Genomic DNA, 25,229 nt, shown 5'->3' on the forward strand with positions numbered 1-25,229 from the left:
TTAATTCCATAATTTCAGTCTAATTTCAATTTCCGTTCATCTGATTATTCGTTTAAATTCGCCGTTTAATTTTCTTTTCAATAAATCAAGTGGAAAATTAATTGAACGGCTTATCGCGCGTCATCTGTTTATTATCTCCTTTGGCAAGATAAGCATCGTCTGTTCACTTTTCGAACTATAAATTCCGAATCAATTTATTTCTTTATAACGGGGTCGTTCGAAAGTTAAAATGCCGTCGATGGATAAATTGAAGGCCTCTATCTCTGAGGCGGTTGTCAAGCGCGAAAATGCATTCGCAGCGGCTTCCACTCTACTCAAACTAATCAAAGGTTTGACCACCGAAGCAGATGTTGCTAACATGTGCTTGGCCGAGTTGTTTAAGGTAGAGAAGACCTTCAAAGAGGCTGACGAGTTGATCGTAAAGCTAAACTCTCAGTTAGAGGAAGAACAGGACGAGGCACCCTCAAAGTTTTCTGCCTTTTTTGAGATTTGCCTGCATGTCCGTGCTGCCCATAGCAATCTGACTGCATCTCCTTTGGCTGCGAAGCCTTCCTCTGTTGATCTCCCCGTTCCTCGTGTCGAATTGCCCTCTTTTCATGGAAACATCGAGGAATGGCCTGGCTTCATCGCGCTATTTGATGCCCTAGTGCATCAAAATGGCTCCCTGGCGCCAGTCCAGAAGTTCCATCTTCTAGCATCTTCTCTTGCTGGTGAGGCGGCTTCTGTCATCTCCGGCTTCGAGATGAATTCTTTGAATTACGCTCTCGCCTATCAAGCCCTGTCCTCCCGTTATCAAAATCCTCGTCGGCTTGCTGACCTGTATGTGAGCCAGATACTGGATTCACGGCCTGCGTCTGTTTCTTCCTTGTCCCAGCTGAAACAGTTCGCCACCACGCATCAAAACGCGATCAATGCCATCAAGGCGCTGCCCATACCAGATTTGGCGGACTATCTTCTGTTCTCTCTGGCTTTGCGCAACCTCGACGTACCATCTCGTCAGTTGTTCGAGGGGCAGTTATCCTCGGATGACTTTCCCAATCTCTCGCAGCTGCTCGAATTCACCAATCGACAGCTGCGAGTGTTAGAAAGCACTTCCATCACTTCATCCCGTTCGTCTGTGCCGAAGAGGTCGTCAAGACCACCATCACCGGTAGCCTCAGCTTCTGTTTCTCCATCGGCTGTGCCTTCATCCTCTGGCCAGTCCTATCGCCGTCCGGCATACACTGGTTCGCGCTCATCTTCATCGCACACGTGTGTTTTCTGCTCTGCAAATCACTCCATTCGCCAGTGTCGTGAATTCAAGGCCATGACTATTCATAAGCGAAGAGCTTTCGTGACTGAGCAACGATTGTGCAGAAATTGCATGTCGTCGTTCCACTCCACTGCTGACTGCGGGTCAAGTCAGTGCTGCCACACGTGCGGAGCACGTCACCATACAATCCTTCACATGGCCTCTACTGCCACTACGTCGTCTTCCGTTTCCCACACGAGGGAGCAGTCGACAGACCAACTCCCCTCTCCACCTTCTGTTTTCCGCACGGAGGAGCCATTGACAGACCTATCCCCCTCTCCACTTATTTCTTCAGAGCAGTCAGCTCGTACTCCTATCTCTCGAGCTGGAGTAAGAGGTCGATTAATGAATCTCGGCATGTCGCGCACGTTTTCTAGGGGGGCAGGTTCAGCATCGTCTGGCCATGGTTCGGAATGACTACGAGTGTGGTCAGTTTGTGGCCGACTCACCCCGTCGGTCCAACATCCGTCCACGACGTCTCGTCTGTTCTCTCCTTGTCATCTACTTTCATCTGCGCGTTCTGCCTTGCGTCAGACAAGTAATCCGGACTACCTTATGCCTACCGCTTGGATCCGTCTAGACAACCGGCGGAATGTCGTTTTTGGCCGTGCTCTTCTTGATTCAGGTTGCCAACACACCCTTATCACCCGAGATTGGGCCACCAAGCTTCGTCTGCGCATTCACCCCGAAGCTATTCAACTTCGCACCTTGAGTAACGCGGATCAGTTTCGCATCCAAGGGTACGCATACGTCACACTCTGTCACCAAGGGGATCCCCCAAATCTAATCATTAAAGCCTACGTTCTTGACGGCCACCTAGATCCTCTTCCTGTCCAAGCATTCAATGGCCGATGGTCTGAGTTTCGGCAATTCAACCTAGCTGATCCACTCTTCTATCTTCCTCGCATCATAGGGATGTTGATTGGTTCGGATGTGCTCCCTCATCTAATTCTTCCTGGCACGTTGCGCCCATCGTCTGAACTTCCAGGGGCATTATCTACCACCTTAGGTTGGGTGCTCTATGGGCCCTATGCTCGTTATCGCAAGAGAACAAAACATGTTTCCTTCTCACCTGACATTGTCAATGGTTTCACTCGACATCCTCCAAGTACCCATCAGGCCTCCCAACAGCACACCTCTTCATCATCTTCTACAGGGTCATCACCTGCTGTTCCTTCATCGTCACTTCCGCAGCCTGGTTCTCCTCTATCAGTGATCACCTGCCATTCCTCTTCTGACAAACCTAAGTCTTCTGATGCATCTCCCCAACTCTTACCATCTGACGTGATAAAATCTCATGCCGTTACCGATCTTCAAACCATGAACATGAGCCCCTCGCATCATTCAGACCAGGAGCTTGTCCACCTCGTTCGTCGCTTTTGGGAACTCGACAAGGTACCTGAAGTGCTACCTTTAACTCCTGCAGAGAAAGAATGTGAAATGCTGTATCGCGCTGATGTAACTCGTGACTCCAATGGAAGATACACCGTTGGTTTACCCTTGTCATCTTCTCGGCTGGGTACCTCCGTCAACGTGGCGACTAGGCAGTTTATTCGGTTGGAACATCGTCTAGACAATAACCCTGCTCTTCGTGTCGCCTATCATGAGTTCATGCATGATTATCTCGAAAGTGGACACATGGAATTGGTTCCTGAATCTTCTGATTGTCCGCGATATGAACCTTATTACATCCCTCATCATCCTGTACATCGCCCTGACGACCCTCCAACTAAAATTCGAGTGGTTTTCAACGCCTCTTGCGCATCTGCTAATGGCAAATCCCTCAACGATCTTCTTCTTACTGGCCCGAAACTGCAAGCGGATATTTTCACTCTTCTGCTTCGCTTTCGTCTACATCGATATGTCTTCACTGCCGATATCAGACAGATGTATCGACAGATCTTGATAAGCCCTGAGCAAAGGGATTATCAACGCATAGTCTGGCGTTTCACCAAACAGGAACCTCTCCAATATTATCGCCTTAACACCGTCACTTATGGAGTTTCTTCAGCTCCCTATTTGGCACTTAGGACCCTCCGACAGCTAGCTTCGGACGACGGACCCAAGTTTCCTGCTGCTAGGCAGGTTTTGCTAGATGAAATATATGTCGATGACATCTTAACAGGTTGTTCGTCCGAGGCTGAAGCTCTTGAGTTACGTCGACAAGTTCAGAATCTGCTCATGGCGGGCGGTTTTGAGCTACGCAAATGAGCTTCTAATCATCTTCCTCTTCTGGATGGTATTCCTTCTGATCATCGTAGAGAATCCTCCTCCATTGACCCCCTTCTTTCGACCGTGAACCGAGTCTCAAGATTTTGGGACTTGGATGGAATCCAGCATCTGATCACTTCTTCTACTCTGTTCGTTTGACCTCAACAGCAATCACCAAGCGGTCTGTGTTAAGTCAGATGGCCAGAATCTTCGATCCCTTGGGATGGTTAGCTCCTGTTACCTTCTATGCCAAGATTTTCTTCCGTCAGCTCTGCTTACTCCATCTGGAATGGGACCAACCTCTTTCCAGTGAGGTTCAGCCCCCATGGTTGCAGTTTCAATCCCAGCTCCCCACTTTGACAGAGCTTCACATACCACGATTCATCTCAGCCATTTCTTCTACTGCTCATCGGTTGATCGGCTTCTGTGATGCCTCTGAATCTGGCTACGCTGCAGTAGTTTATCTCCGCACTTTCGCATCTTCTGGACATTACCATGTGTCTCTCCTGGCCAAGTCCAAAATTGCCCCTTGCAAGGCTACAACCCTGCCGCGCTTGGAACTGTGCGGTGCCCATCTTCTCGCCAAACTCATGCATCACCTGTCCGCTCGTGTTTTGCAGCATCTCACTACTGAATACATCGCCTTCTGCGATCCTTCAGTAGCCTTGTCGTGGATTCGTGGTGAGAGTCACAGGTGGAAGACATTTGTTGGCAATCGAGTCGCTGAGATCCAGGATCTGATTCCCTCAAATCACTGGAGGCATGTGGTGTCTGAAGACAACCCAGCTGATTGTGCCTCTCGAGGATTGATGCCTGCAGACATTCATCATCACCCATTGTGGTGGCGTGGTCCTCACTGGTTGTCTCTCGATTCCTCTCTATGGCCCCTGTCCTCTGTTGATTCATCTCAAATTGATCAAGTGGACGAAGAAGCCAAGCCGCTCTCCGCTTTAGTGTTGACGGTTGTCTCCGGTGAACCCACCATGATTGACCGTTTTTCTTCGTATCTTCGACTCAAGCGCGTCATTGCCTTTTGTCGACGTTTCATACTGAATGCTCGTGGTTCAGCTTTACCTCGCACAGGTTTTCTCACCTCTGTTGAGCTTCAGGAAGATAGATGATGCCCATTATCGTCTTCTGCACGCCGGTGCTTCAGCTACTCATTCGTACATTCGTCGACGGTACTGGATATTGGACGGACGTAATGTAGTACGCAATCGTCTGCGCAAGTGCAACCGATGCTTTTCTTGCAAGCCCCGTCCTCTAATACAGCCAATGGGCAATCTTCCACCAGAGCGGCTATCATCTGCTATGGCTTTTCTAACTACTGGTGTCGACTACGCCGGCCCATTTTATGTGACGAGTGCACGACTACGCGGAGCCGTTAGCACGAAGGCATATCTGGTTGTCTTCATCTGCTTCTCTACTAAAGCAGTTCATCTAGAATTGGCATCTGAGCTGTCAACCCCAGCGTTCATCGCTGCTTATCGGCGCTTTGTTGCACGCCGAGGTCATACTTCCGTCATCTTTTCGGATAACGGGACCAACTTTGTTGGTGCTCATAACTACCTTCGTGACCTTGGTCGCTTACTGTCTGCTCCACAACATCAGCAGAGTCTTTGTGATGCCGCCTCGTCGTCCGGAACTGACTGGCGATTCATACCCCCTTCCAGTCCTCACTTTGGCGGCCTGTGGGAGGCCGCTGTAAAATCTGCTAAACATCATCTTACTCGCGTTATTGGCGAGCAGAAACTCACTTACGAGGAGTTTCTCACCGTCTGCACTCAGGTTGACGCCATCCTCAACTCTCGTCCTCTATATCTTCCATCATCTGATCCTTCTGATTTTGAGGCCCTTACACCAGGGCATTTCTTGGTTTTCCGGTCCCTAACAGCTCCTCCTGACAACGATGTCAGTTCTGTGTCTGTGAACCGGTTATCTCGTTGGCAACTAGTCCAGCGATTTCAGCAGGACTTCTGGAAGCGTTGGCGTCAGGAATACTTGCATACCTTGCAGCAACGTCACAAGTGGTTGCAACCATCTACCCCCATTCTTCCAGGTACTGTAGTCGTCATTCGAGATGATAATCTTCCTCCTCTGAAATGGAGTATCGGTCGTATATCATCTGTTTTTCCTGGAACTGACTCCACCACTCGTGTAGCTGATGTTACTACTTCCTCTGGGATAATTCGACGACCAGTCGTCAAGCTGTGTCCTCTTCCAAGTCAATAGATGGCCCTTTTTCGTCTGTTCACTCCTTGCAATTGATCTTACTGAAGGGACTCTTCAGGGCGGGCGGCATGTTACGTCGTGAAAATTTGTTGTTTGTTGGCGCCACCTGCGGCCGCGGTATTACCCGGTCGGTAAAAACCCGGTCGGAAAACCCGGTCGGTAAACAAACATCGCCATAATAATAATAATAATTTTTCTCAAGTGTCAAACTGTGCTTATCGAATCTAAAATTTATCAAACTAAGTTATTTGATTACTTAAAATTCATCTAATCATCTGTCATCTTTATACATTTTCAATTTCTTCTGTTAAAAACTGATTGAGCAATTTCGAGTTAATTGTGTGTTACTCAAATTGAGTGATAACCACGAAGCCGGTGCAGAAGAGGTTAATCATCCCTTTTACCCATCCACCTGACCATCTTCTGCCACCAGATTAGGGGGTAAATTCCCAGACATCATCTCTCTTAACTCACGAGGTAAGTGCACACAAATTCTTTCAAGTTGCTTAATCTCTCAATAGTTATCGTCATCTGAAATTGGTTGCAATAAATAATTTGCGATCATTTAATAATAATAATAATCCCTTTATTTCTCAATGCAAATTTACAATTCTGCGGTAAGAGTGACGTCATAAAATTTAATTCACATAATGAAATTACAATGAAACATACTTCTATAAAAATGAAAATAAAAATCAAATTTCTCAACTATTTGTGAAGTCTGCACACTTCATAAAACTCTTGTATGTTATATGGTTCGCAGATTATCAGGAAATCAGCTAGCTCTTTTTTTAAGTCTCTTAAATTTCTCATCTCATGGAATCTCCTTGGTAAAGCATTAAAAATTTTTATACACATATATGTTGGGCTATTTTGTGTCAGGGTCAATTTGTATTTCGGATATATATATGGGTTTGTTTTTCTTGTATTGTTGTTATTTTCATACTCCTGGAACAGTTCTCTACGATTGAACAAGAACATAGCACATCTCATTACATATATAGCAGTGACGGTCAGAATTCCCTCTCTCTTGAATACACCCCTGCATGAATCCCTATATCTCATACCACATATGGTTTTTACTGCTCGTTTTTGAGTTGTGAATATTTTGTTCTGTAATACACTATTTCCCCAGAATATTATTCCATATGACATGACAGACTGGAAAGTGGCTGTGTACAGAATGCTTATTGTACTCTTCTGAACATGATTTTTCATTACATTTAATGTATAAATAACAGAATTTAGTTTTTTGTTGAGGCTCTCTATTTGTTTTTTCCATTTCAAGTTTTTATCTATCCAAATTCCTAGAAATTTTACACTATCAGAAGGAATAATTTCAATATTATTTAGTATTAGCTGTTCAGGTATTGTGTGGCCAGTTCGTTCAGTGTGAAAGATAGTACATTCCGTCTTGATCATGTTTAATCTCAATATATTGACTCTACACCATTTTTCTACCTCGCCTAAAATGGTATCTGCTCTGTTTATTGCTGTCTGTGGTTCCTCGGCTGTTATTACAATGTTTGTGTCATCTGCATAAATTGTGGCATATGTTTCGCAAGGACGTTTGACGCTTGGTTGAATTTTTTCTGAGCATATTTCTGGAAGGTCATTTATGTACACTAAAAAAAGCAGTGGTCCCAAAACACTTCCCTGTGTTACTCCCATCGATACTTCTAGTTCCTTGGATGTGCATGTGTAATCATTTGTTTTCAGTAGGATCTTTTGCTTTCTATTTTGCAGATAACTTTTCATGAGTTTCAGCTGATTATTTCGGATGCCATAATTTTCTAATTTTTCCAGTAGTATCGTATGGTCTACACTGTCAAATGCTTTGGTCAGATCAAGAAATAGGGCTAGTGGTATATGGCCATTGTCAACAGCGGTCATAATACCAAGAGTTACTTCATATATTGCTGTTTCCGTACTTTTTTTATTTATGAATCCGTGTTGATGAGCAGACAATACTTTATTTCTGTTGAAGAAAGATAATAACCTATTTGCTAATACCTTCTCAAATATTTTTGACCATGATGATAACATGCTTATTGGACGGTAATTTCCAAGATCATCCTTATCTCCTTTTTTATAAATTGGCTTAACTATTGCCATCTTCATTGCTTCCGGAAATACACCTTCTATGAATGATTTATTCATTATATGTGCGATTACTTCCGAAATTAGATGTATTGTTTTCTTGATGACATACATGGGAATTTCATCATAACCTTTGGAAAAATTTGTTTTTATTGTTTTTATGGTTTTTATAATTTCTTCAGGTGTCACCTGGAATATAAACATCGACTTCTCTACCCTATTGATTATGGTGGACTTCTTTTCTTTAACCAGCTGATTTGTTGTGTTGTTTGGAGTCATATTCACATAGAACTTGTTGAAGTCATTAGCAAGTCTGATGGGATCCTCTTGTTGTATGGCTGGATAGGTTTCATCCTTATTTTCTGTTGTTAGGTTCTTTATTATTTGCCATGTAGTTTTTGTTTTGTTGTCTGATAAATTAATTTTGTCTGAAAGGTATTTTTGGTTGTATTCCTTTATATTGTTGTCATATTCCTTTTTAACTTTTTTATAAGCGTTCATTAGTTCTGGTTTTGTTCGAGATGCTGTGTATAATATATCTAAATTCATTTTTATTGCTTGGATTTTCTTATCATTTTTATATGGGATTTTTTGTGATGAGTTTATTTTTATATTGATGTGTGGAAAATGCTTTTCAAATAGGTTGTTGTAAATTGTGGAAAAAAACCTCCACTTACCATCCACCTCATTATCAGTAAATTGATATAATTCCGACCAGTCAACATTACTTAGTTCTATGCTAAATTTTTCAAGTGATTGTTCGTTCACATTTCGTTTTGTTATAATTTTGTATTTAGTTGTTACATCTTCTATCATGTTGAATCTGCAATTTATGGCAAGATGGTCTGAAAGATGAGGTTGTAGTATTGTTACAGTTTCATCTTCGATATTCGAAAAAATATTGTCTATGCAAGTTTTAGAAGTAGGTGTTATTCTTGTGGGTTGGATTACTAAGGGTTTCAGATTGTACATCTCTAGTATTGACGTCATAGTTTGAGTGTTCTTATCTTGTTGATTTAACATGTCTATATTAAAATCACCTGTGATCATGAATTTGATGTTTTTTGTTCTGATAGTAAGTGTCTTTAGTATTAAGTTCATTTTCTCAAAGAAAATATCTACATTTTCAAAGGGAGGTGTGTTTGGTCGATAAATGCATATGATAATTAATTTTATATGATTGTTTCCTTCATATTCTAGAGCTGTGCATTCGATCACACGAGGGACATTGAATTTGTCCATTTCTTTTCTTTTCTTGCATTTGTTATGTAGTTGTTCTCTGACATATATTGCACATCCTCCGTGCCTATTTATTTCTCTGCAGAAACTTGTTATGAGTATATATATATATATATATGTATATATATATATTATCAAAAAACCCAATTACCATGAAAATGGTGTAGGGTGTAATATTACATTATAAAAGAATATTTCAATAATTTAACAAATAAACAAAAAAAAAAATTCAATTCTTCATTGTTGGATTTCTCCCCCATGTACGAATTTGGTCCATGCTCTTTTATCCACAGCCATATCTCTTGCTTCTCTCCATGTTCGTCCTCTCTCATTAACTATTTCAGTGATGGTGTTGTTCCATGTTTGCTCTGGTCTTCCTCTTTTCTTCCTCTTTTGGATTTTGGCCTCCCATATTTGCTTCGCAGGCCTCTCGTTGTTCATTCTATTTAAATGTCCCCACCAGCTGAGTTGTCTTCTCTCTACAAAATCCTGTAATGGCTCTATCTCCAGATCTTGACATATTGACTCGTTCCTTATTTTATTTAATCTTGTCACTCCCTTCACTCTTCTGAGGTATTTCATTTCTACTGCTTTGATTCTACTTTTCTGTCTCCTATTCAATGCCCATGACTCGCAGGAAAAGGTCAATGTCGGTCTATAAACTGCCTTATATACTTTTATCTTGGTGCCTTGGGAAATTTCCTTCTTACTTATGAAACTGCTATTCATGATGTGGTATAGTTTTATTGTACTTTCTATCCTGCGATTGATTTCTATGTCTTGTTTCCCGTCCTCACTCAATTCCACTCCCAAGTATCTAAAGGTCTTTACCTGTTCTATGCTTGTCCCATCCAACCTTATTTTTATTTCTTCAGGGTCTCCTATCACCATAACTTTCGTTTTGTTCTTATTTATTTCCATCCCGAACTCCCTAATGACTGCATCCCAGATCTCCATGTTTCTCTGTAGATCCTTCTTTTGTCCTGTAATCACTATGATGTCATCCACAAAAGCACACTCTGATATTTCCACCATCTTCATATTTTTGTATCCAACTTGAAATTTCTTGGTTCTTTTCGTACATTCCTTTAGTATTTCATCCATAAATATTAGGAACAACAGCGGACTCAAACTTCCACCTTGTCTTAATCCTGCCTTCGTACAGAATACCTGTGATGTTCTATTCAGGCTTATCACTCGATTTTTATTCAACCTGTATATATTTTCTATTATTTTCATCAATTTTCCCGTTATTCCTCTTTTTTCAATTATTTCCCTCAACTTCTTTCTTTTTACCTTATCGAAGGCTTTCACCAGGTCTATGAAGCCTACATATAGTCTTCTGTTCTCCTCTCTTGCTTTCTCACATAGTATCTTCATGGTAAATATATGGTCTTGAATGCTTCTTCCTTTTCTAAAGCCGCTCTGTGTTTCTTCTAGTGTTGTCTCTATTTTCTCTCTTATCTTTTTGTCCAATATTTTTTCGTAAATTTTCATAGACGTACTCAATAAAGTTATACCTCTATGATTACTACAATCCTGTTTGTCACCTTTTTTGTATATCGGAACTATCAATGCTGTTTGCCAATCTTCTGGGATCGTCTCTTCCTTCCATACCGTTTCAAAGATCCTCAACAATATTTTCAATCCATTCTGTCCCAATTTCTTAATCATTTCCGATGTTATTCCGTCACATCCAGGCGCTTTTCCATTCTTCAATGTTTTTATCGCCTGCTTTAGCTCTTCCAATGTTATTCTTTCATCTTCCTTAACTTCTACATTTTCCGGTTTTTCGTTTGGATCTTCTCCTTCGTTCTGTCCATCATCCAATAGTTCTTGAAAATATTCTCGCCATCTCTCCATAATTTCCTCATCAGCTGTCAACAAACTTCCATTTTTACCTCTTATTTTCCCACATTCGTTTCTTTCTTCGGTTCTTTTTGATTTAAGAGTTCTGTAGAAGAGTTTTTGATTTGTCTGAAAGCTGTTCTCCATTTTTTCCCCAAACTCCTTCCACTTTTCCTTCTTCAGCGATATTATAAGGGTTTTGACACTCTTTCTCTGTTTTTTATATTTTTCATAATTATCTGTACTTCTATTATTTAGGTACTCTTTCCATTTCTCCTTTTTTATTCTTAATTGATCTTCTACTTCTTTGGTCCACCATGCTGTTTGCTTTTTCTTGTTTGATTTTCTATAACTTCCACAAACTGCTTTTGTCGATTCTATAACTACACTCTTAAATCTGTTCCATAAGCTTTCCAGTGTAGGTTCATTTTTCTGATCCCTTTCAAATCTTCTTTCCGTTTCTACCCTGTACAGTTCTGCTACTTCCCTGTTTGATAGTCTATAGGCTCTAAGGCATTCGTGCTCTATTTTCTTCTCCTTGTTTTCATTCTTCTTACTGTTCGTATCCACTTTAATCTTGGTTATAACCACGTAGTGATCACTTCCGATTTCTGGCCCTCTTCTCACTCTGGTATCAAGAATACTTGACCTTTGTTCTCTCTGTACTAGAACATAATCTATTATTGATTTTTCTCCACGACTGCTAACCTCCCTTGTGTATCTATGAATGTCCTTGTGTTCAAATAGTGTATTTGTTATTATCATATTATTGAGTAAACAAAAACTCAGTAGTCGCTCACCATTATTATTCCTTATCGTTTCTCCAAATGGTCCCATAACCTCCTCATACATCCTGTCTCTTCTACCTATTCTACCATTTAGATCACCCAATATAATCACCTTTCCCTTTGCTTCTTCGGTGATCGTTGTTAGATCCTCCCAAAATTTCTCCTTGTTTACGGTGATGTCATCTTCATTTGGACCATATACCACTATTATTGTTCTCATTTTATCATTTATATCTTTAATTTCCACCGATAGCATCCGCTCTGACCAATTTCTCCACCCATATACACTTTCAGATATTCTCCTACTTATTAGACATCCTACTCCCGATTTTGCCCTCATGGTTTTCTCCACTCCACTGTAGATTAATAGATGATTATTTTTTGTTCTTATGGATCCTTCCCCTTTTTTCTTCGTTTCTGTTATTGCCAACAATTCCAGTCCCATATCCTCAAATTCGGCCTCCAGTTCATCTTCCTTTCCTTGTAGGCTCCTCACATTCCAAGTTGCTATCTTCCATACTGTCTCAGATTTCAATGTCCTCGATTTACCATTCTCTTGTCCTATTTCACGCTTTGTCCTATCATCCATTTTGGTCCTTGAGAGAGAGGTATTTTCTAGTTTTTTGGCTTTGATTTTTCTATTTTCCCCATTTCCTCATTCCATCTATACTTCACGTTGTCTATAATCAATTTCTGAAAACCTTCCTTCACAGTCTTGCCTGCTTTTTTCTCCTCTTTCCCAAATTCCCTCAATTTTTTCTGTATCTTCATTTATACTTTCGTCATATCATCGTTGATGTAAATTATTTCCCCTTCACATTTCTTCAATTTACTCTTATTTTTCATCACCTTGAATTTCTCATATTCACTCTCTAATTCAACGATATAGGTTTTTACCCCTATTTTCTTGGTGGTTTTCAGCTTAGGGTCTAATTCCAAGTTCTTTTTGAAAAAATTCTTCATTTCAGATTCTAGTGAATCTTGCTGGACGTCCCTCATAACTAGTCCCCTTATCACTATATTATTCCTCCTTTTATCTCTATCCATACTTTCCAGTTAAGACTGTATAAGCTTCATCTCAGCTTTAAGTTTTTCATTTTCCCCCTTAATATTCTCACTTTCCTTCCTCAATTCCCTTATCTCTTCCTGGTAGTTTCGCTGTTCCACTCTTATTTCTCTCATTTCCTGCATCATAGTCTGCATCATTTCCATCATTTTATCCATTTTATCATCTTGGATGCTTGTTTTCGATTTTTGTGGTGATCGAAATATTTTCTTACTTTTGGTAAACCCTTCCTCCTCATCGTCCTCATCCCTTCTTCTTTTTCCTTCATCACTCGTATATTCTTCTTCCCTCTTCATTTTTAGCTTTACTTCGTCTTCAATCTTCAAAACACGAATATGGCTGAGTCCACCTCTGTTTCGAAAGCCGGTATCAAGATCGCTTATCGGCGGCGGTGTCGTTTGTTATCACTCGCGACAGCTGGTTTTATTTCTGATACTGAATTTTCAACCGGAATTATCCGCTGCTATTTAATTAATTACAAACTAATTTGTTCTCAAAACTATTGTTCTTCTAACTGATATTTACCAGTGTATCTTCACTAATAATGTATTTCACTTTTGAAAAATTTCCCGCTCGTAATTTTCGAGTTTATCGAGTTTAATCACGGAGCTCAGAATTTGCGTACACACGTCAAACGTAAAATCAAGCTATATAAATAGTCAAAAAATTCAGTTTCACAAAGCAAATCATCCTAAAGCCTATCCATTATAATCTGTGAACGTCATATAAATTTGGTGGCCACACAGTTTTCTGAATTCAACATTGCCGAGTATTTTCTTTTCAGAATTTTTCAACTGATAAATGGTGCTCTTCAAGTGTGATCAAAGGGACAAATCTAACGATGTTAAATTCATAAATTTGGATGCCCACCGATAATTAACATTGTCTGAAGTTCACAATATGATATTTGCCATGTGAAAGTAAAACTTTCGATGATTTTTGAAGTTTGATGAATAATAATTAATATTTAGTGTTTTATATGTTTCAGAAGGAAGAAAATCGTTATTTTGCATAGAAATATTTCTGATTTACATCTGAAAAAACACGTTTGTATTATGATTTCAAAACATAATTGCAATGAAAAATGAATGATGACTATTTTGAGCAGTTCAATAGTTAATTTATGTTGTATATCTGAGACAAAATTTGATTTGCTCCTCACAAACAGAGTGGGCAAATTTCGATGTTTTTGCACTACAACTTCTAAACCTGAGGTTATAGACAAAATCTGATACCCCATATTCTCGGTCTCTTGTTCTAAGAAACTAATAAGGGTAGAATTCATTTTTGGCCACCTTTTGTTTTCGAGTTATAAGCGAAAATTGGAAAAATGGCGATATCGAAAAACTTTTATATCTCCGCTAATACTGATGCTAGACCTCCGAAATTTAAACATTATACAGACACTTTTTTACGTAGAATCCAGTGGCGTGCTCGTGTTTTCTAAAAGGTTTTTAATTACGAAGCTATGACCCAAAGTCAACAACAGAAGCCAGCCGTCCATTTGTGGTTTCAGCAGGAAGACCCAATGGGTTTTCGGGAAACAACCAACATCACCACGTAGGAAGCTATAGCTACCTGCGTGACATCCGAGTCCCGGGATAATCACATGTGTAAAGGATAACGAGGGTTTTTGTTCATAAAACCTTATCCTTTTGTGCTTTGTTTTATGAACAAAAACCCTCGTTATCCTTTACACATGTGATTATCCCGGGACTCGGATGTCACGCAGGTAGCTATAGCTTCCTACGTGGTGATGTTGGTTGTTTCCCGAAAACCCATTGGGTCTTCCTGCTGAAACCACAAATGGACGGCTGGCTTCTGTTGTTGACTCTGTTTGTTTGTTGTTTGTTTCTAGTGTTGCTCATCCTAACACTTTTTCACCGTACTGATGAGGGCCGAAAGCCCGAAACACGTGTCTACGGTTAGCATTTCTCTGTGAGGGACTGTCCTTATCCTTTTGTGCTTTATTATATATATATATATATATATATATATATATATATATATATATATATATATATATATATATATATATATATATATATATATATATATATAGGAAAAGTAATATTTCTTGTGCTATATTTGATGTATTGAAAGTGTAATTTTCTTGGGTTTAGAGCACATTAAAATTCAAATATTTATATTTTATTCAGTGAAATCATCGGCATATGTTTCGGCGTAAATAAGCCTTTTTCAAGATTGTATATATTAATAACAGTTGGACATCAACATCTAAAATTAATTAAAATTGATTATTATTCATTTTTTTTTTCCCTTATGTCTATGCTAACTTACTAGTCTAGCAATATTCCTATAATAAAAATTGTACAAGTCAAATCAATAAAATTTAATCTTTACGAGGGTACTGTCAAATAAAATTTGATTTGTTTAATTCTTGATAATGCAGTTCTCCAGTTTATCACTTGAATTGCCATCTGTGTTTATCTATCTATATTAACAAATATGTTATTGAAGTTTTCATTTCATTTTGATTTTGTTTTACAATTGTAGTCACAGATGCCTCCTCCAGATAGGTTTTATATTATTGCAGGATGTTATGGTAAATTTTTGCTAAATTTTTCAGGTCGGTTCTGTCGTTTATAGAGTTTTTTTCCTTTTGAATGTAAATCATTTCCAGAAAAGTCCTAATTTTGCTGTTGGTTTCTTTGTGTAAGATTTCACAGTTGTCGAAGTCGAACCCATGGTTAGTTGTTAATTCATGTTTTTTTAAGGCTGTAGAATTTTTTGCATATTTGTGGCCGTTGATTCTTTCTTTTATATATTGGGTTGTTTGGCCTATGTAAACTCCTGAACATTCCTTGCATTTTAGTTTGTAAACACAATTGGATATTTTATCTTTTGGAATTTTGGATTTTAGCTTGGTGTAGAGATGTTTCAAATTGTTTTTGGATTTATGTGCAATTTTTATGTCCGTGTCTTTGAATATGTAATTAATTTTTTCTGATAAATTTTTCACGTATGGAATTGCTACATATTTTTTGTTTCCTTTTGTGGCTTCGTTTTTGATGGTATTATAAGCTGAATGAATTCTGTTTTTAAATATTTTTTCTATTAGATTTGATGGATAGTTATTTTGATTTAGGATTTTTTTTGCTTTTTTTATTGTCTCGATACGATATTTTGGTGATGTCAGCTTTATCGATCTATCGGCAATCCCTGAAATTACACTTTTTTTATATTGAATTGGTGCTATTGATTTATAATTTAGGTATCTGCCTGACCATGTTTCTTTTGTGTGCCAAATTGTTTCTATTTTTGAGTTCATAATATTATGTATGAGTGTCATATCTAAAAAGTTTATTCTGTTGTCTTTTTCAATTTCTGTTGTAAATTTAATTTTTGGATGATAGTTGTTTAATTCGTTTAAAATTAATAATATATCTGCTTCGGAAACTGCAGTCAGGCAGTCATCTACATATCTTTTGAAAAAAGATATTTTGTGTTTTATTTTATTTATTATGGTTTCTTCAAGATCTTCCATTACCAATTGGGCTAATAGTGCTGATAGAGGGGCTCCCATGCTGCATCCGTCTATTTGGCTGTAAAAAAATTACACTTTCAATACATCAAATATAGCACAAGAAATATTACTTTTCCTACTCATAAGCTCCTGGGTGAAAAAATGGAGACAAACAACATCAACATGAGATTTATTCGTGACAACTATCCTGAGGACATATCACAAGCTTTGAAAAAACTTTGGAACATCAAAAAGAAGAATGCGAAGCAGAAAAACAGGAGACTATTTCTTTTACAATGCAAAAATGCACAATTATGTCCAACATTTCTGAAATTTAGTCTTCCCCACATCAAATTCCTGGACAACTCAATGGGGGTAAAATTTGACAGTGCAGTACGTTGTTTCCAATTGAAAACACTCAATCTACTTCTAACAGACACAACGAAACACCTGAGAAAACTAGAAAGGGAAATTAAACATACAGAGTCGGAGTTAAATAATGTACAACCATCTAACTATATTAGACAATATCTTAACATCCAGAATATGAAAATAGAGGAAACATTCAAAAAAATCCAAAGCAAACAAATAAAAAAAATACAGGAATTGAACAACAAAAATGATAATACTGATATCACACATACAGAGTGGGTCACTAACCTCACTAACACTACTATACCTAAAACAGTCATAGAAGTTTTAAGCTTGGGCCCAAACTACAGCAAAGAATATAAAACAAAAGACATACCTATAACGGACATTATTGCGAGTTTGGAAACTGCAATTATGAATCTGGAACCAGAAACACAGACAAAAATAAGAACAGATATTACAAATACCATCACTAATTTCAAACACAAAAATTCTAAGAAGAATAGAGAACAAGTAATATTGAATAAAAAAATCAAAGAAACGACAGTATTTCTGAAGAACAATCCTCAACTCACCATCCTGAAACCAGATAAATCGAATAAAACCGTTATTATGAACAAAAGTGAATATAAAAATAAAATAATGGAACATCTTAATGACGAACAAACTTACAAAAGATTGAATAGAAATCCTACACAAATAATTCAAAAGAAAAATAACGAATTAATAAAAAATTGGGAAATGAAAAATCTTCTACCTAAAAAACTATGTTCCAGTCTCAAAATACACAACGCTGTACCTCCCCAATTCTACGGTTTACCTAAGCTCCACAAAAACAATATTCCATTAAGACCAATTGTCAGCTGTATTCAAAGTCCTACCTATAATTTATCAAAATATTTATCCAAGTGTATTTCACCCATTATTGGCCAGAATGCATACCACATAAAAGATTCTTGGACATTCAAACAATTCATAAATACAGTGAGCTTGAAAGACAATGAAAAATTGGTATCATTTGATGTTGTCAGCCTATACACCAACACTCCGATGGAAAAAGCCAAAAGCATAATTGCAAAACGATGGGATGAAATAAAACATCACACAGATCTCACGAAAGTTGAATTTCTGAAGGCCACTGATTTCTGCATATCAAACTCTTATTTTCAGTTTGAGGATTCTTTTTACAGCCAAATAGACGGATGCAGCATGGGAGCCCCTCTATCAGCACTATTAGCCCAATTGGTAATGGAAGATCTTGAAGAAACCATAATAAATAAAATAAAACACAAAATATCTTTTTTCAAAAGATATGTAGATGACTGCCTGACTGCAGTTTCCGAAGCAGATATATTATTAATTTTAAACGAATTAAACAACTATCATCCAAAAATTAAATTTACAACAGAAATTGAAAAAGACAACAGAATAAACTTTTTAGATATGACACTCATACATAATATTATGAACTCAAAAATAGAAACAATTTGGCACACAAAAGAAACATGGTCAGGCAGATACCTAAATTATAAATCAATAGCACCAATTCAATATAAAAAAAGTGTAATTTCAGGGATTGCCGATAGATCGATAAAGCTGACATCACCAAAATATCGTATCGAGACAATAAAAAAAGCAAAAAAAATCCTAAATCAAAATAACTATCCATCAAATCTAATAGAAAAAATATTTAAAAACAGAATTCATTCAGCTTATAATACCATCAAAAACGAAGCCACAAAAGGAAACAAAAAATATGTAGCAATTCCATACGTGAAAAATTTATCAGAAAAAATTAATTACATATTCAAAGACACGGACATAAAAATTGCACATAAATCCAAAAACAATTTGAAACATCTCTACACCAAGCTAAAATCCAAAATTCCAAAAGATAAAATATCCAATTGTGTTTACAAACTAAAATGCAAGGAATGTTCAGGAGTTTACATAGGCCAAACAACCCAATATATAAAAGAAAGAATCAACGGCCACAAATATGCAAAAAATTCTACAGCCTTAAAGAAACATGAATTAACAACTAACCATGGGTTCGACTTCGACAACTGTGAAATCTTACACAAAGAAACCAACAGCAAAATTAGGACTTTTCTGGAAATGATTTACATTCAAAAGGAAAAAAACTCTATAAACGACAGAACCGACCTGAAAAATTTAGCAAAAATTTACCATAACATCCTGCAATAATATAAAACCTATCTGGAGGAGGCATCTGTGACTACAATTGTAAAACAAAATCAAAATGAAATGAAAACTTCAATAACATATTTGTTAATATAGATAGATAAACACAGATGGCAATTCAAGTGATAAACTGGAGAACTGCATTATCAAGAATTAAACAAATCAAATTTTATTTGACAGTACCCTCGTAAAGATTAAATTTTATTGATTTGACTTGTACAATTTTTATTATAGGAATATTGCTAGACTAGTAAGTTAGCATAGACATAAGGGAAAAAAAAATGAATAATAATCAATTTTAATTAATTTTAGATGTTGATGTCCAACTGTTATTAATATATACAATCTTGAAAAAGGCTTATTTACGCCGAAACATATGTCGATGATTTCACTGAATAAAATATAAATATTTGAATTTTAATGTGCTCTAAACCCAAGAAAATTACACTTTCAATATATATATATATATATATATATATATATATATATATATATATTATCCAGCATTACCAAGCCCAAAACCGTATATTGCACGGATCATACCAAGCCCGCTGAAGTTTTAGGAAGCCCGAATCGGGCTTACCTACATAGGTAGGGGGAGATCTTACCCACTTGTGTGAAATGAAGTATTTTTTTCGATATTCTTCCTCTTTTCTAATCGAATGATCAACATGTAATTTAGCACGAAACTTCTTATTGTCACTTTTCCTCTCGTTCGAACCTGCAGTTTCAAAATCAATAGACACACACAATTTTAACGGCCATATTCTCGAATCCCCTTTTCAGATTTTGCACAAATTCAATCGCGGTATTATAGATTCGAACCAACAAAATTTCAAGATTCTAGCATTTTTCGTAAGTCAGGTATCATGTTTAGGACCGTACGAATGGAGAGAACCGAATAAGGGGACATAGGTATTCGTTACCTAACTTTCAGTCAAACTCTATAGTTTGAGATCATTCCGGCACAAAATTCGAAAATTACAGACACTGTGGCGAAATGATAGAGCTATCTGTTCAGTGAATGCTCAATTAGTGGTGAAGAAATATTTCGCTGTCAAAACTCATTTCTGAACATTTTTTAATTTTTTTTTATTTTCTTTTCAGTACCGAAAGATAGTCATTTGATATTTCATTCAAATTCAAATTTCAAATTTTTTTCAAATTTATTCGTCACCCTCAAAATTTTACAGGGAATGTCAACAATCAAGAAATATTAATACATATTTCAAGAAAAATCTTCCATAAATGTGGAATACTAAATAATGTCAATTCTAAAATATACAAATTAATAAAAAACAATACTTTAACATATTGGACAAACTAAAAACACAGAGATATATAAAAATATACACACAATGTACAAAATAAATTAGATAAAATACGATGTAATACTGACTAGAACTGGTATGCCATAAATTCATCCATGGAATAGAATGCACCCTCGATGAGAATCGCTTTGACTTGACGCTTGAATGTTATGTCATGCAGCGATGTTAGCCGCTGGGGAAGTCTGTTGTAAAATCTCGTTCCATTGAAGATGTGCGTGTTTTGGGTTTTAGTCAATCTATGCCTTGGGGTTATAAGGTTGCCTCCGAACCTGGTGTCATGGTTGTGAATCGCCGAATGTCTCTGGAAAGTGTCCCGATTTTTGTGTACATATAGTAGGCACTCTAAGATATAACAGGATGATAAGGTAAGCACACCATATTTCCTGAAAAGAGGTCTACAGCTTGAGATTTGGCTTACTCCCGCCATCAACCTCAATGCCTGTTTTTGTTTCAGGAACACTCTATTTGCTTCAGGAGATGCACCCCATAGGATTATGCCGTAGATCATCCTACTGTGAAAGTGTGTGTGATATGTGAGTAACGCTTCCTTTTCTGTTAATATATTTTTTATTCGTCGTATGGCGAATAATGCTGAGGATAGTTTGCTGCATAACTCATTAGCTTGTTTCATCCATGTCAAATTTGCGCTGATTGAAACCCCGAGCAATGAAATAGTTTTCGTTTCATGAAGTTTTGTACTCACTACCATCTCCTGGGTTTTCTCTTCATTTACTTTCATGTCATTTGAATGGAACCATTCGATAGCACTTTTAATCGTTCCATGTGATTTGTTTAGCAGTAAATTTCTGTCTTTTGCTCTGTTCAAAAATGACGTATCATCAGCAAAAATAGTCTCATCGTCTGCAGCAACGTTACTTGTCAGGTCATCGCTAAATATGAGGAATAGAATGGGCCCAAGCACTGATCCCTGGGGAACTCCTGCAGTACTTTTAACTTTGGAAGACCTCTTACCATCCAGATCCACCACCTGGCACCGATCCCTCAGATACGACCTCAACAAATCCAATGCTGGACCCCTCACACCGATATACTCCAGCTTACGTAAAAGTATATCGTGGTTGACACAATCAAACGCCTTACTAAGATCCATGCAGGTTAGCACAACTTCATCCCCATCATCCAGCGCCTTTATAATGAACTCGACAAGGTGAACCAATGCCGATATGGTGGACCTACCTTCTCTAAAACCATACTGTGAGATGGAGAGCAACGAATTTTTTTCCAGAAACGAGACCAATCTTGTTTTGAGAAGCGTCTCAAAGATTTTTGACACAACTGGCAGGATCGATATTGGCCTGTAGTTCTCGTAATTTTCCCGACTGCCCGCCTTATGCACAGGTATTACCCTTGCAATTTTCAGTTCATCTGGAAAATAGCCTTGCTGAAAACAATCGTTTATGAGGTCAGAGATTGGCACCACCAAACAGTCGACAACTTCCCTCAGTAATTTCACTGAGAAGCCATAGACATCCTGCGAACCTTTGTTTTTCATTTCTAATATGACCTTTTTAACTTCCTCTGGGGTTGTGGGGCTCAAAAAAAATGATCGAGAAGATTCAACCTTTCTATTCTTCAATAGTCTCTCACTCGACTCAGGGTTTGTGTTTTTTCCGGTTAATTTTTCAGCAATTGTTGAAAAATACCGGTTAAAAGTTTCTTCCGATAGTGTGGGGGGGTATACTTTCCCTGCGTTTGATTTTATTGTTGAGTTTATAATCTGCCACACTGCACGATTTTTATTTTCCGCCTCATTCAAGTATCTAGAGTTTTCATTTCTGATATGAACATCCAAGAGCTGCCTGAATTGATGTTTTAATCCCATGTACAGTTTTTTTGAACATTCATCTCTTTTTACCTCATAGATTGTGTGTGCTGCATCAAGTTTATTTTTGATGTTTACCATTTCTGGATTTTCCCAGCATTTTTTCTTCAAAGGATTAACTATCTTCTTTTTTCTTTCAGGGAAGCATTGATTGAAAGAATGTATCACAATCCGGTGGAAATCTCCGAAGGAAGTTTGGGCTGAGCTAACACGAAGAGAACTCCAATCTATGTTCCGTAGCTGTTCACGAAAAAGGTTTGTATTTTTCTCATTCATAATGCGCACCATCTTATATCTCTGTTTCACAGGGATGTTCGCCTGCTGTATATCCAGTCTCTGGGCCAGATGATCCGACAAGTGATATTTAACTGTGGCTGTTTTATAGGAGGAACGATTTAGATTCGTGAAAACATTATCGATGCAATTTCTCGACGTCTGTGTAACACGGGATGCCTGATCAAAAATGACATGCATACCATACGAGTTTAATATTTCTTTCACTTTTCGTGTCTCACTGTTTATTTCATTGAAGATTATATTGAAATCGCCAGCTATCAGTACTTTACTTTCATATGGTGTACTGGCAATTATATTAAGGGCTTCATCCAGCCGATCGGCAAATATTTCGAAATTTCCTTGAGGGGATCTATAGACACAGAAATAATATGTTTTAGTGGACTTTTCGAAGGTTGCGCACATTTCAATGTGTTTTTCAACCGATAAATCATTTATAGATTCCACTGGTTCGAACTGGCAATCACTCCGTACCAGTATTACGCAACCTCCGTGGATGAATGTACTACGAGCAAAGGCACTAGCCACCTCGAAATTTAAAATGTTTAAAGCATTAATCTGACTGGTATTCATCCAATGTTCGGTGATGCATGCCACTTTGTAATTATCAGTGTTCAAAACCTTCTCAATTAACTCCAGTTTGTTACCCAAGCTCTGCACATTTATATTCAATAGTGCGTCATATCGAAATTTTTTGGATTTTTTTATTTTTCTCACATTTCCCTCTAGATTATTGGTTGGTTGACCTTTGAAAGAAACGAAAACGCTTTACTACCACACCCGTAGGCCAATTTTGAGGCTTATAGAGATCCTCTACGAGTGATAAACTTGCGCCAATTTTGAAGGACGCGCTATGCGCTGCATCACGCTTTGGCAGCCTCTCAATGGAAAAGTCTTCCCCTGGAAACTTTCCTTTTAAATGATTTTCTATTTGCGACTCTTTTACATTTACGTTTACACGTCCCACATACATCCAAGCACGTCTGGGTGCACCCATAAAATCCGACGAAACAGCACCAGCCCCAGTCACCATCAAGTCCTTTTTCGTTTCATGATTTCCTCGATTCAACTTATTTTTTTGCGATCTTCTACCTTTTTTATTGGAAACGAAATTCGTTAGAAAGTTTTCTGTCTTGCTCTTTGTACCGCTATCTGATATATTTCCATTTTCTTTGGAAATGGACATTGCAGATTTCTTCGTGATGACAGGAATGAAATCATCAGTCACTACAGTTTCCTCCACAGACGCGACTAATTCATCCGGCACCATTTCCGTAGATGGCTCTGTCGGGTTAATCTTCTCTATCTTTTCAAGGAGGTTTATGTGCTTTTTTAATATATCAATTTTGTCATGCAACTCTATTATTAAACAGGATTTCTCATCTAATAATTTATTCAAATAATTTACCTCAGTGTCTCTGGTGTGAGTAATGGCATTCACAGCAACATCATCCCCCAAATGCTCCAAGTCTTCGTTAAGCACTATTGCTTGCTGAGGCCCCATAGATTGTTCGAAGCATAATTCATTTAAATCGGAAAGACCACTTTTTAGTTTCTGTATTTCCAAGTTTTTCATATCGCACTGGCCTTTGAGATTCTGAATTTCAAGATCTTTTTCTTGGCATTGGTATTTTTTTGAGGTTATATTTTCACAACAGATTACTTCTGCGTCTTCATTTCGTGCTCCTCAACATAGGAACAAATAATTTTTGCATCCTCGTTGAAATAAAATAGAGGTGTTTTTAAATTCATTAAGAATTTTTCAAAGTAAAGATTTGGATGATACTGAAGCATGTAGGCGTCGTACAAGTCCGTTGTCAGAGTCGTGTGAGTATCATCCACCTTGAAGCGAAACTCATCTCCTATTGGATCCCATATCAAACCTAAAACTTTAATTGAAGAAGTGCCGGCAATAGAAAGATCCTGGGATTCGATCGAACAATCTTCGCGAATTGAAGTACAAGAACTTGCCCACTTTCCCAGTTCAAACCCGCCGAGCCGAAGCAGCGCGACCAACTCCTGACACAATTCGCTAGCCGCGGTTGTGCTGAAGGCACCAAAGAGAATATCATCCATAAACCGGTAGGATTCCAGTATTTGAGCCGCTCGCGGAAATCTCGCACCATCATCCAATATGAGTTGTTTGAGGGTTCGCTGTACCAAAAACCGAGCTAAAAACGGACTACTTGAAATGCCAAATGTTACCGTGCAATTCCCACTCGGTGAGAGGATCATCGAAAGAAAACCGTCAAAAAATGTGCTGGTACTCGCAATCTTCAGGATGCAGCCAAATGGCTCGATACATTTGCCTGATATCACAAGTCACAGCGATGGGAAAAAGGCGAAATTGGGTAACTATTTGTCCAATGTCGCTTTGCAATTTCGGGCCCGTACACAATTTTTCATTTAGACTCACACCCAATGAAGTCTTCTCTGCTGGTGAAAACACCACCCTCAATTTAGATTTCCCCGCCGACGATTTCAGAACACCATGATGTGTCAACTTAGGACGAGAATTATTTTTGAAGGGGAGTCTAGTTATGTACCTACCGTCCTGTCAAGTCTCGTGATACCGTAGAAGAGAAATATTCCTCGCAAAAGGTATCCTTTGGGGAGAGATTCGCGCCCGGGTTTGATATATCTTCCGATTCCCAGAACATTTTCAAGGTGTCATTGAGTGACTCTTCCTCGGATATCACAAACAATGACTGAACAATTTGGGAAATCGCTGACGACACACCTTCCATCATAACCCAGCCTAATCTCGTGGATACCGCACTTGGTTTACCGATGATATGCTGCGGTTCGTCTGTCAGAATATCGAAGTATGATTGAGCCCCTAATAAGATATCAACCGGAACAGGGTGATAAAATTCAGGATCGGCGAGTCGTAGATTAGAAAAGCGATCCCTCATTGTAGGT

General features: G+C 38.1%; 3 protein-coding genes across 3 annotated transcripts; 2 read left to right on the forward strand and 1 right to left on the reverse strand.

The window, feature by feature from the left end:
- Window positions 1-229: 229 nt before the first annotated feature.
- LOC123680855 lies at window positions 230-1,708 on the forward strand. Its single transcript, XM_045618971.1, has one exon. It carries the CDS (start codon window positions 230-232, stop codon window positions 1,706-1,708), a length of 1,479 nt encoding a protein of 492 aa, XP_045474927.1.
- A 2,847-nt stretch (window positions 1,709-4,555) lies between these two features.
- Window positions 4,556-5,734, forward strand: LOC123680856. The gene has a single exon (XM_045618972.1). The coding sequence runs from the start codon at window positions 4,556-4,558 to the stop codon at window positions 5,732-5,734; it is 1,179 nt and encodes a 392-aa protein (XP_045474928.1).
- A 14,503-nt stretch (window positions 5,735-20,237) lies between these two features.
- Window positions 20,238-23,883, reverse strand: LOC123680857. Its single transcript, XM_045618973.1, has 2 exons — window positions 23,083-23,883; window positions 20,238-22,961 (listed from the first exon to the last, which is right to left on the reverse strand). Exons 1-2 carry the CDS (start codon window positions 23,881-23,883, stop codon window positions 20,238-20,240), a joined length of 3,525 nt encoding a protein of 1,174 aa, XP_045474929.1.
- Between the last annotated feature and the right edge of the window lie 1,346 nt (window positions 23,884-25,229).

Source organism: Harmonia axyridis, chromosome 5, assembly GCF_914767665.1.
Source record: "Harmonia axyridis chromosome 5, icHarAxyr1.1, whole genome shotgun sequence".
In the NCBI taxonomy this organism is placed as follows: domain Eukaryota; kingdom Metazoa; phylum Arthropoda; class Insecta; order Coleoptera; family Coccinellidae; genus Harmonia; species Harmonia axyridis.

What these genes read in the sequence shown, in the direction of transcription:
- LOC123680855 (XM_045618971.1), top strand. Translation starts at nt 230, where the DNA reads ATGCCGTCGATGGATAAATTGAAGGCCTCTATCTCTGAGGCGGTTGTC.
- LOC123680856 (XM_045618972.1), top strand. Translation starts at nt 4,556, where the DNA reads ATGCTCGTGGTTCAGCTTTACCTCGCACAGGTTTTCTCACCTCTGTTG.
- LOC123680857 (XM_045618973.1), bottom strand. Translation starts at nt 23,883, where the DNA reads ATGAAAAACTTGGAAATACAGAAACTAAAAAGTGGTCTTTCCGATTTA. An exon ending in AAAATTGGCCTACGGGTGTG is followed by an intron (nt 22,962 to 23,082) that starts GTAGTAAAGCGT and finishes ATAAATGTGCAG; the next exon opens with AGCTTGGGTAACAAACTGGA.